This window comes from Aphelocoma coerulescens, chromosome 11 (genome assembly GCF_041296385.1).
Source record: "Aphelocoma coerulescens isolate FSJ_1873_10779 chromosome 11, UR_Acoe_1.0, whole genome shotgun sequence".
Classification (NCBI taxonomy): Eukaryota; Metazoa; Chordata; class Aves; order Passeriformes; family Corvidae; genus Aphelocoma; species Aphelocoma coerulescens.
In genome coordinates, this window is record NC_091025.1 from 6,610,415 (window position 1) to 6,625,029 (window position 14,615).

The window sequence follows — 14,615 nt, forward strand, 5'->3', positions numbered from 1 at the left end:
TCCTGGCCCAGAAATGGGGTAACCCAGAGGAGAGGTGGATCCCATCAGAGAGCCCACCAACACACCAAGCAGAGACCCCAGCGAGACACATTCCAAGAGGAACAACTTTAATGGGCACAACTCTGGTGTGCAGGCACGCTCACTGAACTCCTACATCACCCAAAAATAGACATTCAACAAAATAACAAAAATAGATTATTCCAGCTGCCTGAGGGTGTGGTGGGGGCAGAGTCCTTCTATCTTCCCTGGGGAAGAACCCTCATGGTGACCACCAGCAAAGGCTGAAAACTGGGCCTTTCCCACTCATCATCCCTGGCCTCAGGACATGGGAGGGGACATCCAAAGGCACTGGGGACCCTCTCCCTTCCACTTTTTACAGCCCCCACTGCCTGGGTAAGCATCCCTCCCTCCCTCCCTCCTGCCCCAAGGATGCCAAGCCTGTCAGAATGGAGTGGGTGGGGAAATTGGGGAGGGGGCCAGCAGCAGTGAGGGGTGGCCGGCCCCGCTGTGGGTCCCTGGGCTCCTTGCAGCCCTACAGGGCAAGAACAGTAGCAAAGCAGATGGTGTGGTCCTTCTTGTGGCCGTCCTTGGCGTGGGGAGCTCTGGCACGGCACAGCCCCCACGGGGCTCAGCTGCTGCTGGGCTGCAGCTTGGCACTGTCAGAGCTGCTCTGCGAGTCAGGGGACTTCCTCGCCTGCAGCACCATGGTCCAGTACCAGAGGAAGATGAGGAAACCTGGGAGAGGGGAGAGGAAGCATGGGTGAACCCCCTTGAGGGACAAACAGCAGTTGAGAGAGAGCCACCCAGCCTGACAGAGCTCCTCTTGCACCCCATCACCACCCCACCAACACCCCATGAAAATCCTGGTGCCCTTCAGAGGAGCTCAGAGTCACAGGCTCACCTTGGAGGGAGTTGATGATGGTGAAAATGTAGAGGGAGACAAGGCAGAACACACCAGAGGTGAAGGAGAAGAAGATCAGTGCCCAGGGGATGCCCAGCAGGACGCTCAGCCCAAAGAGGGCCAGGAGGTGCTTGAGCTTGTGACCTTTTTTGTTTTGCCGGAGGATCTCCCGGACCATGGCCCCCAGCATGACCGAGTTAAAGAGGAACACCAGGCTGAAGAAACCCAGGTTCACGATGTTATGGATCAGGGGGTTCGTGATCCAGCATCTGGAGGGAAGAGAAAGGGCAGAGCGTTACACTGTGTCATCCCACAGGGACACGAGTTGGGAAGTGTGGTACCAGCCCAAAACCCAGGAAGGGGCGATGCCCCTGGCACAAAACCCCAGAAAAGCCCCAGGCCATGGTGAAGGTTTAGCCAGCTGACTTTACCTATGAGCAGAGACCAGGTAATCCATCTCCCATGACTTACATGGTTGCGTTGATGGATCTGCCATCAACGGATTCATAGATGGGAATGGAGAAGGAGCCATAGTTCGTCCAGCTAGCCAGGAGGATCAACATCACACAGCAGAAGGGGAATCCTGGGTGGAAAGAGCAGAGTGAAGTGGCTGCCCTACTCCCTGGCCTTTGGACCTTCTGGAAGGACCTGTTGCCCCTTTCTCTCTGCATAGAGCACAAGCCAACATCCTCCCTCCCACCAGGAAACCAAGGATGGAGCACACGACAAGGGCACCTGGCATAAGCCCCAGCCTGGGAGGGAGCGGTGCTGTGCTGACCCCAGCTGGGGACCTCCCAGGGATGTGGAGCTTTAGGCCATGAAAGATCCTAAGATCTTCCTGCCATGACCTCCAGCCCAAAGCATGGCAGAGAAGCATGGGCGCTTCCCTCATCCAGCCCATCTCTCTGGGCTGTCCTTGATGTTTCTTTCAGAAAGAGATGATCCCATTACTATTTAAAGATCCCAAGTGGTGGCTCTCACATGTCTCCCTTGCTGGGTGACCCCCAGGGTGACCAACCCTTGCTCTAGCACCAGCTTCTGCTTCAGCCTTCAAGTCTCCTTCTCCACCAAGGCTCTTGACAGACGCCTGCTCCCTCACAGCTGTGTCTCCATCCCCATCTAGGCATCATGTCTGGTGGGAAAGACCTACCCAAGTGCCCCTCCACCCTGTGCCCTCAGGGTGTCTCTGCCTCCCCCATGCTCACCCCAGCCCACCAGGCAGAGCTTGCGGAGGAAGTGGTCATGGTAGGCGTTGAAGACTTCAATCACAAGCCGGTAGAGGTTGTAGCCCTCAATGCCCATCCAGGTGAGGCAGCTCAGAAGTGCAAAGTGCAGAAGCAGCCCCCCGACTCTGCAGACGGCCTCGCTGCCACTGCCAGCCAAGTGCTCGGAGATGAGGAAGGTGACGTCCAGGATGAAGATTGCGACCAGCAGGTTCATGTGGATGTGCATGCTCGTGATCTGGTCTCGTTGCTTGCTTCTGGAGAATCAAAAGCAGCAGACCTCACCACTATGCCTGGCCAGCACCAATGGTGCCCACAACACCCCACAGCCCTTCATGGGGCAACTTGCCCCAGCAGAAGAGCAAGGAAACTCTCTGGTAATGCCAGGGACTGAGAGACCAACCCCCCATGCAAATCCAGCTCCCTGCAGCTGACCCTGAATTGAAGATGCTCAAAGGGCTGAAGCACTTCTCCTGTGGAGACATGTTGAGTGAGTTGAGGTTGTGTGGCCTGGAGAAAGCTCCAGGGAGACCTTAAAGCACCCCCCTGTGCCTAAAGAGAGCTGGAGAGGGACTTTGAACAAGGGTATGGAGTGACAGGACAAGGGGGAATGGCTTCAAACTGAGGGCAAGTTTAGATTAGATATTTGGAAGAAATTCTTCCCTGTGAGGATGGTGAGGCCCTGACAAAAGTTGCCCAGAGAAGCTGTGTTTGCCCCATCCCTGGAAGTGTTCAAGGCCAGGTTGGATGGAGTTCTGAGCAACCTGGTCTAGTGGAAGGTGTCCCTGCCCATGGCGGGGGGTTTGGTTGGAAATGAATGATCTTTCAGTCCCTTCCAACCCAAAACATTCTATGTTTTTATGATTCTGTGATTTCAGGTCTGAATCATCTGCTTAGGATCAGTGGCATGACTCAGGAGAAGACACCCATGTTCTCTTCCACATCCTTGAAAAGATCTTTGCAGACTTCTGCTTGCTGCATCCATAACAATAACCAAGGAGATTTTCCAAAATCATTGAAAAGAGCTGGTGTTTCTGGGCACCCTGCAGGAGACCTGACCAAGAGGGTGGATCCTGTACAGGAGAACTCTGCCTTCTTCAAGTAAGGCTCCTTCATGATGCTTCTAGCCAGGCCACCAACTGCCCATGGAGAGCTTGTGCCCACCCAGGTGTTGATGGCCAGGGACAGGACACGGACAGGGAGCGTGGGGTGAGCCATCAGACTGTACCTGAAGTAGAGGAAGAAAATGGTGCAAATGGATGCCAAAGCCGAGATCAGGCAGCCAACGTAGGTTATGATACTCAGGTAATTCCTGTGCACGGGGGTGATGTCTGGAGAGGATACCTGAGGAGGAGGAGGAATGAGAGGTGGTGAGGAAGAACAGCCAGTGGGAATGATGTAGGGATATGAGGGGAGGTGCTACCCACCAAGAGCACAGCAAAGTAGGTGAGGTGGTTGCACTTGCATTCTGTCTGGCTGCTCCCTGTCACTGTTGTACACCCATAGCTGTCCCAGCTCCCAGAACTGGCTGTGCAAGAGAAAGGGAGAGCATCTGGTGAGCAGCAGGAACATCTGCCTTGGGCTAAAGGATCTTCAGGGCAAGGTGTCCATGGAAAGAAGGAGAACAAGAGTGGCGAGTCCCAGCTTGTCCCAGGCCAAGCACACATACTCAAATAGCCCCCTCAGCATGAGAACCCATCCCTAGGGAAGGGGAAAGCTCTTGGGTTAGCTATGGAGGGAAAAACCTGACATCTGCCCTGTGGGAACGGCTTATGGAGATGGAGTGAGGAAGGGAAGTGCAGAGCAACCTTCGCCCTGCTGGCGGGGCTGTGGTACCTTGGAAAAAGGGCCTGACTTCACACCCAAGGGCAGGGGCACTCACCAGAGGTGTCCTCCTGCCAGAAGACGCACAGTGGGGTGACGTTCGTCTGCAATGACAAAACCACAGGCCCTGGTCAGGATGTAGTTGTGGGTTTGTTGCCTGCCCAGAACTTTTGTTAGGGGACAACGTGAGGCAGGAAGCAAGATGGTCTCAGGAGACAAGCTATGACTTTGATAAACCAGACTCCCCCTACAATGGGAGTGAGCTTCTTACAGTGACCACTCTGTTAACAACTGATTTAGCAGATACCTCCTCCCAGGTCTTCTTTTCCAAACAAGGGGTTCAGCTTTGAACAGGCACCTGGCAGAGCCATGAATGAGCCAAGGGGCTATTAACTCAGAGTGTCCCCAGCCCTGGGGACTGTTCTGGATGTGACACATCTGCCATGAGGCATCTCCTGGAGAGGGGAAGGCAGTGCCACCACTAGTGCACACAGTGAAGCCATGATTGCAATACAGCCCCAGAAGACACAGCAGACCCTGCACAGGTAGGCCAAGGTCATGGACGTGCTGGATTGTGACCACACCCTAAGCTGGTGGGGGCCTGAGCCCTCCTTCCCCCTCCATTCCTGGTGGGCTCAGGTTCTATGAGGCTGTTTCCCCACCTACCGGCAGCTGGTCGTGGAAGAAAGTGAGGACCACTGGGTCAGAGAGGTTGGCCACAACTGTGTCCACCAGGGAGATGCTGACTACCTTGTTACCCAGGACATGGCTGCTGTTTTCATCCTGTTAGAGAAGAGAAGAAGGTGGCAGTGTGGGAAAGGAGAGCTGCCAGGTGTGAAGCAGAGGAGAGTCCCCAAGAAGGAGATCCCAGGACTTTCCCTGTCAAGCTTTTAGCTCATCTTTGAAGCATCTTCTCCCTGTGAGCACCAGCAGCCTGGTCTGGTGGCATCCCTGCAGCCCTGTACCACGGGACACCCCACCATGCCATTCACATGGGCATTACCTGGAACATGGTCTGCCTGTTGATGTCCATGAGGAGCACTCTGTGCTCCACCACCTCCTCCCTCTCCTTCACCATCATGAACAGGCTGCTTGGCAGGTCCACTGTGAATCCCTGGACTTCTCCACCCTCCTGCAAGGAGAGACTCATCAGGAGAGAGGTTGGGAGAGAGCACAAGAGCATTAAGGCAGACTTTCCAGGACCCACCTCTCTCTGGGAAGCAAAGGTCAGGTGCTGAGGAGCCTGACTGGGCTGGACCCTCAGGACAGTTGCGTGCACAGTGGCGTTCCCAAAGGTCTGGTTCTGCCCTTCGAGCTCCACCTTGGCCAGCATCTTCTCCAGCTCCCCAAGTTTGCTGTTGGGGAAGGGGCACAGTGAGCTGGATGCAGCAGGCATGCATCGTCAGCAGCAGGAATGGGGCAAGCTGGGAACTCACCGTCGGAGCCTCTGCTGCTCCGTGGCTCCCATGGCTGGTGCCGGGGGCTGGGCAAGGAGGCTGTCCAAGGAGGTGAGCTGCTTCTCCACATCCTGCTCCCAGACAGGCATGCTCGCTGGAAAGGCTGATGGAAAGGAAATGCCATGAAATGCAGGGGTAGATCTGGCTTTTTCATGCCCTGAACTACCTGGCACAGCCCTGGTGGGAGCAGAAAGCAGAGAGCTTCAAGGTGACCCCAAGCCAGGGAAGCTGATAGTGACCCGAACCCACAGGACTTTTCTGCCACATGGAGCTCAGCTCCCACTGAGGCCATGGGGACCTCATGGTGGAGACTGGACCCTAAGAAACCACTGCAAAGACCTCAATTTTCCAGGATTTCAGGCAGCGTTTTGAAAATCTCCACCTTTAGGGTTGCTGTCTTTGGGCTTCTTCAAGAAAACCTGCATCCCCTTCCATCACCCTTCAGCTATCTTCATACCACCAGGCTAAACCATATACTGGGAAACAACCAGTGCCCTGATGATGCCAGAGAACAGACTTGGGATAAAACAATTCTTTAATTTCTCTAAAATAACATTAAACTGCATTTACCAGGGAAGGAGTATTCAACTTTAGCATCCGTGGAGGTGTTCTTCCCGCCCTTTACGATGTAGGACACATTGAAGATGTACGCGCTGGTTCTTTCAGTCTTCTGACTCTCCTGTCTCTGGGGGATGCTGCTGGATGGGTCCCCACCCAGGAGGATGCTTTGCTTCCCATATGCCAGCCACAGGGTCCTGTTGGACTCGAACCAGTAGATGCAGAAGCGGTACCTGCCCAAGGGGGGGGGCAGGCTGTACTTGTAGGAAGATTTTCTCCTGTTTGGTGAGTAGGGCCCTTTTATTATCAGTGCCTGGGCCGTGTTCTCGATGGAGATGGAGTCGCGGTTGTGCTCGTAGATGACAGAGCTCTCCTGGGTCTGGTTTCGGTCGCCGCAGAAGCGGAAATCCTCTTCCCTGTGGCCATTGGCTCCCACCCCTGCATTGTACAAGCACACAGAGACTGCAGATCAGCTGGAGGGACAGCCAGCCCTGGCAAACATTGCAGCCCTGCAGCAGCTGTCACATGGCATGCCAGGCTCTCCGCCCCAGTTACCCCAACCCTGTCCTATGGGCTGCATGACACCAGCCACCTCCCCAGTGTCACAGCCACGCTGCAAGGATCTGCCAGGGCCCCTCGGGCAACAGGACCTCCTGTCTTTCAGGGACACCCTCTCCCATGTGCTACCATCCACATCAGCAGAGACTGAAAGAGGACCTCTCCATTCCCAGAAGGGATGGATGGAGACCATCTTCTTTCCCTGGAAAGGACACGTTCTGCCCAAAAGACCCACCAGAGGCACACTGGCCCATGAGATGTTTGACTTTTGTGGAAGCCTTGGTTGTATACACCTCATGGTGGCCCCCAGCCAAAGTTTTGGGGCTGCCAGTTACTCCCAGCAGCCCAAACCCAGCTCACCATCCCAAGGCAGGACACAGCTGGGATAGTCTACCTTGGAGAGGGGAGAGAAGGAGCAGGAAGAGAACCTTCATCCTGGGCAGCTCTCTACTTTGGCTTGGCCTTCGAGGAGACAGCAGAGCCTGGAAAAGGGAAAGGAAAAGGGGCCACATGAGTATTTGAGTATCCCCCATGGCATGGGGGCAGGGATGGAGAGCAAAGGCTGTGCAGGTGGGACACCAGCCAGTGTCACAGCCAGCTCCCTGCTGCCTCTGTCTCCATGAGGAGCCAGGACCACTGGGCATCCAACCTGGCTGTGGGCTGGAAGGATGGCAGAGGCTGGAAGCCCCTGAGCTCTCAGCACGGAGAGGGTGCCCCAGCACTCCAGCACAGGCTCCAATCACCAACGAATCCACATAGGAGGGGTCCCCTCTTCCGCTCTCTGCTCCACATCTCAGTTAACACCTTGCCTTGTTATCATAAGTGATAGGAACAGAAGGAAACTGTGGTTTCCTAATTCGCCAGCCCTAAAATTATTTTCTTGGGTGCTTTCAGCTCCTGCAGATTAGCTGAGGAGCTGGGCATGTTGCAAACCGTTCCATCACTTCATCCTGCAGAAACAGGCTCTCCCAGGCACATCCTGGCAAGGCCAGCACAGCAACCATGGCTGCCCAAATCTGCTGCCCCCAACCAGCTGGGCCACATCCTGTGCAGCCCCTTTGCCCATGCCTTCATCTGGCATTCTGCTCCACCACCCTTTTCTTTGTCTTTGCGCAAGAACAGGGCTTCTGTGACCTCCACCCAGGCCAGCACTGAGCACCCTTGGGTGCTGCCACACCCCTGAGCTCACCCAGCTACGCCTTCACACATACAGCCTTTTTCATCCTGCCTTCTGCCTGCGTCAGGCCACAAACTGCATCTCCAGCTCTGCTGGGATGCACCAAGTGTCATCTCCTCCTCACCCTGCTGACACCTCAACCATGGGACACACCCTGCCAGGGTCTGGCAGCCAGCAGAAGCCCCCCCAGGACTGACACAGCATTGGTGGGGGCTGCTGGAGCAGCTGGCCCAGCAGAACACTTGTCAATGCCCAAAGTGAAGCCAGCACCCTGTTTGCCACTGCTGCACCCCCATCATGTACCACTCTCAAACATCCCCTCAAAACCCACCAGCCGTCAAGTCCTGTTCTGTTTGCTGTGAGTGGGTGCTGGGGCACCAACCAGCATCACCTGCAAAGGCTTGTGAGCGCTCCCAGGTGCTCAGGGGTCTTCAGATGGGAAGGCTGGGGAAAAATCACTTGCTTGAGAACTCATTAGCAGATTTCTCCCACTAGCATAGGCTTTGTCTGGAAGTTTCTGTAGCCAGCACACATCCTGCATGGGTGTACAGCCCACTCCCTGTCCCTCCCTGTCTATTTCTTGTGGCAATTTATCATCAGAAGACAGCGGCTTTGGGTTGTTCATTAACCTGCTGCCGTGGCTGTAACTAAGTGACACTAATGAGGTCTCCCAGTGTGAGGTGGGAGGGTATGGCAGAGGCATGACTTGGCAGCAGTAAATGGATTTGGATGGGGCTGGCATCCAGGTGCCTTGCCACGTACTTGGGAATGATGCATAAATATCCAAAAAACATAGACTTGGGGTGGCAAAATGCTGTTGGAGATGGGAAACACCTGGATCACTTAAAAGCAATGGAGCTGCACATGAATTCCAACCGTGTTGAGGCAGCACAGAGCTGGCACGCCAATAAAGCATCGCCGCTGGATGGGGAATGCTGAATCCTAACGAGGCTTCAGCCCATCCCTGACATCTTTAAGATTTTATTGGGATGGCTGGAGGAGAGGATCAGCCCTTTTCAGCTGTTACTCAACTGGGACCAGAAATCCCTACGGGAAAGTGGGTGGGGGGGGCGGTATTTCCCCTCCGAGCCCAGTATGGTCCTGCTCGCCCTGACTCCGATTGTCGTTTCCTGAGCTGAACAATAGCAAGAGAAAATCCCCTGAAAATGGTTTCACAGTGAGAAACCACGGCTTCCATCCACACTGGCAATAAGAATAGGAAAGGTAGCCGGATGTGCTGAGTTCTCATCAGTGCTGAATCCTGCCTCGTCATCTTCCCATACCCAGATGGCAGTGGGGAAAAATTGCTGGTTTGGCCTCAAAATCAAGCAGATTATATACAAAGAGGTGGCAGACACTCTGCCAGGGCTGCACAGCTTGGAGCAGGCTCCCTTATCAGCAGAGAGGGAGGCTCAGGCCCGGACATCAGTTCGTATCCTTCCATCGCCATTAACATACTGGTCTTGGAAAGAAAAGCCAAAGCATTATATTGAGGTCTCTAAACCTTAGGTGAATGGGGGAGGAAAAAAGACTAAAAAAACCCACAAATAAAAAGCCCAGTGTTTACTACCACCTTACTACTTTCTGGGTAACTTGGCAGCAGGTATTTAAGCTTTTGGAGGTGGCACGTGGCTTTTGGATATGACATTTTTGCCAAGGAGAAGGGAAGATGCTCTGATGACTCAAACAAACACCGGAAACAAGGAGATCCAGGGGTTTTTATCTCTTTTCCTTTCAGGTCCGTTAGGAAAGTGACGCTCTGTTCCTCGAGATGTTAATGAGTCTGAAGCTCGTCACCACAGTGGGTTATTCAGGCAGGGACTCAGCAACATGATGAGGAAACTGTGGCGTGGAGAGGCAAGCCAGGACAGGCTCCCAGAGATGCAAAACAGCTTTGCACAAACAGCTTCCGATAGCAGGGGCCACAGAAAATGTACCCTAGGTCTGGAGCTGTCCAAGGAAGTGAGGACCCCACAGTGGTCCCCCTGCAAAGGGATGCACCAGTGTCGGTATCTGAGTGCTTCACAAAGTGCCCTTGTCCTTGGACAGTGGCGTGTGTCCGGCAGGGGCCAGCCACACGTTATTCATGCCATCGGCATGTGATTCCCGGCACCGGTGGGCGGCCGGGGCCGACCGGGCACGTTTGTTAATGCCCTAAGAGTCGAGGGGCAGCTGCACTGCGCCGGCAGCCCGGCAGGGACAAGCTGTGCCACGGGGAGGGGTGCCGTGCTTCAGCTTTTCCCAGGCCACGGTGCAGCACAGAACGCCCAGCACCTTCAAGATGAGTCTTGCCAGCAGGATGAAACCAGATCTGATAGTGATTCCCACGGGAGCAGCACAACTCCCTGCCAAATCTGTTCTTTGCCAGCCACTGGCAGCCGTCCCTTCCCACACAGGCGTGGGGAGAATCAAGGGGAGGCTGGCACAGGTGCCTGCCAGTGCCTGGGGCTCCTGAGACAGAGAGTTTGCTTAGAGCTAGGTCTTGACATTCAAAACCTTTTTAAAATTTTCCATTTCCTAAAAAACACCACAAACAGAAATATCACAGTGAACTAACCCAGCACTTCCTTCAGTGCCAGGGCAACACGGCGCCTGGTTCGGTGGCACACAAAGACTGCGGCTTCGGCAGCAGCCACACGCGCTCTGCCAGGTACACCTACACTGGGCTGAGGCTGATGTGACACAGCAACAAAGTGGTGCGAGCACATCTCTGGCCACAGGGGCTACAGACAATTGTCCCTGCCACGTACTCCCACCACACAGTCTTCTTTGAGAGTGACCCCATGTCTCCTCCTGCACCTCAGCCCTATCTTCCCTCCATCCCCCTTCCAAAGCACTCCCTTGGGCTTCAAATGGCTCCCAAAACACCCTGTCCCCTCCCAGGTCTTATTCGCCTTCACATGAGCAGGGTCCCCATTGCTTGCCTGTGCTTCAGGTGCCAGGGAAGGGAGGTGCAGGGCAGTGCAAAGTAGCTCAGGACCACCCCAAATCGGGCTCCCAGGCACTTGGCACAGAAAACAAGGTGCTGGAGCCTGGTGAGGGCAAAGCCTGCAGCACTCAAGGAGCCAGGTAAGAGACTGTGGCCCCCCGGATTCCTGCCAGACCCCAGCTGTCGGGTGAGCTGATGGGAAAGGAGTTGGTGAGTCCAAGCGCTCCTGAAAAACAGGCGCCGACAGGCTGTGCCCAGCTGGTCCCGTGCAGACATTGGCACGCTGGGAGCCACCCAGCCTGCTGTCTGCAAACCACACAGCTCTGAGCCTGCACCCACGGGTGCCACCACAAGGTGCAGGGATGGCCAATCCCAGGGATCCCCGTTCAGGCAACACACAGTTGTTTGCAAACCTGTTACTCTGCGAATAGCAGCCCCCAGGCCGTGGGATTAAGAGCTGGACTGCAACCAAGTATGCAGCATTTCAGTCCTTGGCTTAATTCACATGGGAGCTGCGAACCCAGCAAGGGACATGGCAAACCCCACTGTGGCTGCAGTCCCGGGCTCAAAGGATTTGCCCCCCCTCCTCCCCATTTCTGAAACACTCCTGGCTCCCCGCTGGCGGTGGAGCTTGGGGAGGGGTTACTGCAGCCCTCAGACCATGAAATGAGCTTTGGCTGCCTTCCCTCCTCAACAGCCATTCGGACTTGCTGCCAGGAGGTTATTCCAGGAGACTTCATTTCAATTCTCCAGCTGGTCTCGCTGGGTTTTGCTGGTCTCTCTGGAGGGGCAGCACAGACAGCGGGCAGGGACCACCCCAAGCATCCTACATCCCATATCCCGCAGAGACGTGCCGGGACCGGCAGCAGCAAACTGGGATGTTGCAGGAGGAATCCCCCCAAAAGGCATTTTAGGGAAGGGAGATCACCCTGTCGAGACATGCCAGCGATCCCACGGGAATGCTGCACCCTCCGCCGGGAGGGAGGAAGGGAAGGAATGGGGTGTGCTGGTGGTTCCCGTAAAGTGGAAAGCAATGACCACACACCGGGCTGACGGCCGGGGCTTCGTGGAGCTCAGCTCTGCCGCTGGCAGCAGCCCGGAACAGCCGGTCCCGGGCAGCTCAGGGGGCTTTGTGGCTCCATGGCCCAGGAATCCAGCCTGGCTCCGGGGCAGAGGAGTGTGAGCCCCATGGAGTAGGGATGAAGGTTGGTTTCACAGAAAACTGGCACGAGCAGAGACCCCGGGCTCTGCCCAGCCGGAGGCATCACACCCACCGCTGAGCCCCCGCACCCACCGCAGCGGGGTGCAGCTCGGGCCCCCCATAGAGACCCCTCCGCTCCATCCGTCCAGGCTGCTCCCTGCCCAAGCAAGCCGGGGCGCTGCTCGATGCCACCGTCAGCGGGGAGCCCCAGTGCCCCCCAGCCCTGCTGGGCTGCCCCAGCCCCGGCTGACGCCCACCCCACTCACTCCCCACCCCGTGCTCCCGCCGCTCTGCCCGCGCCCGCAGCGCCGCAGCATCTTCTCGGCTCCCGATGCCGAGCAGACGCCCCTCAACGCGGCCTTTGGGACCCCCACGGCGGACACCGGGCTCCCCGATCCTCCCTCGTCCCCGGTTCAACCGCTCCCCGTTGCTCCCATACCTGGACCCGGGGCGGGCTCGGCACGGCCCGGCACCGCCCGGCACCGCCCGGCTCCGCACGGGACGGCTCGGCTGGGCTGGCACGGCTCGGCACGGTTCGGCTCAGCACCACTCCACACCTCGCAGCCCGGCTGGCTCAGCGCGGTGCCCCGGGACCAGCGCCCCGCCCCGTCCCCCCGGCGGGCGGTGACTCAGCGGGGCGGTACCGGAGTGCCCCGCACCGACCCCTCCAAGACCCCCGCGATCTCTGCGGCAGCCGCGGGGTCACCGCCGTCGCTCACGGCACCTGCCCAGTTCGGCTCGGTCCGGCTCTGCCAGGTTCGGTTCAGCTCGGCACGGCACGGCACGGCTCGGCTCAGCACCTCGCAGCCCGGCTCGGTTCAGAGCGGTATCCCGGGACCAGCGGCCGCACCCCGTCCCCCAGCGAGACCCTCCGAGGTCGCTGCGGGGGCTGCGGGGCCACTGCCCTCGGTCACGGCACCTGCCCGGTTCGGCTCGGCCCGGCACAGCCTGGGAGCACCGGGCTGCGTCCCCCCCCCCCGGCCGGCACGGGCACCACGATGGGCTGGGGGACCTCGGCTGGGGACAGCCGGGCGTGCCGAGTCCCGCCGCCCTTCAGCGGGCTGGCGGGCATCCAGCGGCGGCCCAGGGCCGGAGGAGCCGGAGCCAGGAGGCTGCACGCCTGACTGCCAACGGGATTAAAAAATAACAATTAATGGGAAAGCAGCCGGGACGGAGTGTCCCGGTGACCCCTGTCCCGCACCCCGCAGGGTGTGAGGGAGGAAAGGAGCAGGGCAAGGAGCCCAGATCCCCGGAGAGGGATACACAGCACTCCCCCGGAGCAGGTGGGCTGGGATCTGGGGTGTAGAGCCTGCATACGACCCCAGGGCTCCCAGCACCCACCCCAAGGCTGGAGATTGGCACCCTGGTCCTGGCCCTGAGTGGGAGCTGAGGCTGGAAGCGTAGATGCAGCACTGTTGGAGTGGGTAAAGCTGCTGCCAAGCAGCGCCTGCATCCAGCCCTTTGTGTGCCCCGGGAAACAGCCGGGCTGGAGAAAGCCGAGACGCAGGGAGCGGAGGGAGCAGGGCGGGGGGGAGGGCTCCGGGAAGTGCCCTGGGTAAATAGTTGCTCTTGCAGATATTTTCAATGGCTTGAATGAGAGTTTTCTTTCTGCAGGGGGAAGGGTGGAAACAACATCCTGCTCCAGCAGGCAAGGTGATGGACCTTGATCCCCAAAGATTGTGCCACCACAGGTGCCACGGCTGCTTTGGAATCCCTGGAGCAGGGGACATCCTGCACGCTTGCATTGCCCCACCGCTTGGTTTAATTTCCATTCCAAGCCCCCAGTTTTCCTGGCTGCCACGGGACAAGGCTCCCATGGGAAGCAGCTCACATGGCCGGACCGTGGCTAAAGCGGCCGGACCATGGCTAACAGAGCCGCCTTTGAAGTCCGGCCGTCCCCAAGCCTCAGGGAGCTGGGCCAGCTCTGAGACGCACGCTCATGGCGAGCAGAGCCGCGGGAGCATCGCGGTGAGCCAAGCCTCCCACTGCGGGTCACCCCGACCGGCTCCTTCGGGAAACGCCATAAATCCACCTCCCGGGAATAACGTTGCTAAACCCAGGATTAAGCTCTCCTGGAGAGGGGAATTAGGTACAGACCCCTCGGACCAGCGAGGAAAGGACTTTTTGCTGCTGTTCGTGGAACAAAGAGCCTTTTGTCTGCTTTTGACGTTATCAGGAGTTATTTTTAGGTCAACGACTGCACTTGCTGGTGTTGTCGGGATTATCTGTAAATCGACAGTCCTTCAAAGACACTGCCCGAGCACGAAGAGGGAGGAAATCCTTGTGTTGTCTCTTGCAAGGGACATTTGCCCTTGGGCTCGGCCTGATAAGGGTTTATTGCTCAAGATGGGGAATTCCTATAAAAGCCCTACAACATCTTAAGAGTCCTAAACCCATTAAAGGTCCTAAATATGCTTAAAGTTCCTGAAAGTCCTAAAAGATGCTGAAAGCCCTAAAAGATCCTGAAAGCCCTGAACGTTCCTAAAGCCCTAAAATGTCCCAAAACCCCTACAGCGTCCTAAATGCCCTAAAACCCCCTAAAGCCCTAAAAGTTCCTGAATATCCTTGAAGTTCTTAAAAGCCCTAAAAATTACTAAAAGCCCTAAGAGTTTTTAAACCCCTTAGAAGTTCCTAAAAGTCCTAAAAGATACTAAAAGTCCTAAGAGCTTCTAAACCCCTCAAAAGTTCCTAAAAGCCTCAGATGTTCCAAAAAGGCTTAAAGTTCCTAAAACCCCTTCAATTACCTGAAAGCCTTAAAAGCTCCAAAAGAACCCAAAGACTTCCAAA

At 56.7% G+C, this 14,615-nt stretch overlaps 1 protein-coding gene across 1 annotated transcript; it reads right to left on the reverse strand.

The window, feature by feature from the left end:
• Positions 1–90: 90 nt before the first annotated feature.
• LOC138117237 (adhesion G-protein coupled receptor G1-like) lies at positions 91–12,498 on the reverse strand. The gene is made up of 14 exons (XM_069027322.1): positions 12,268–12,498; positions 6,916–7,003; positions 5,976–6,401; positions 5,385–5,508; positions 5,156–5,303; positions 4,952–5,080; positions 4,615–4,731; positions 4,007–4,052; positions 3,552–3,652; positions 3,353–3,468; positions 2,107–2,381; positions 1,373–1,484; positions 902–1,170; positions 91–735 (listed from the first exon to the last, which is right to left on the reverse strand). Exons 2-14 carry the CDS (start codon positions 6,953–6,955, stop codon positions 629–631), a joined length of 2,010 nt encoding a protein of 669 aa, XP_068883423.1. The 5' UTR covers positions 6,956–7,003; positions 12,268–12,498; the 3' UTR covers positions 91–628.
• Positions 12,499–14,615: the final 2,117 nt, after the last annotated feature.

What these genes read in the sequence shown, in the direction of transcription:
- LOC138117237 (XM_069027322.1), bottom strand. Translation starts at nt 6,955, where the DNA reads ATGAAGGTTCTCTTCCTGCTCCTTCTCTCCCCTCTCCAAG. An exon ending in CTGGCAGGAGGACACCTCTG is followed by an intron (nt 3,653 to 4,006) that starts GTGAGTGCCCCT and finishes TCTCTTGCACAG; the next exon opens with CCAGTTCTGGGAGCTGGGAC. An exon ending in CATCATCAACTCCCTCCAAG is followed by an intron (nt 736 to 901) that starts GTGAGCCTGTGA and finishes CCCCTCTCCCAG; the next exon opens with GTTTCCTCATCTTCCTCTGG.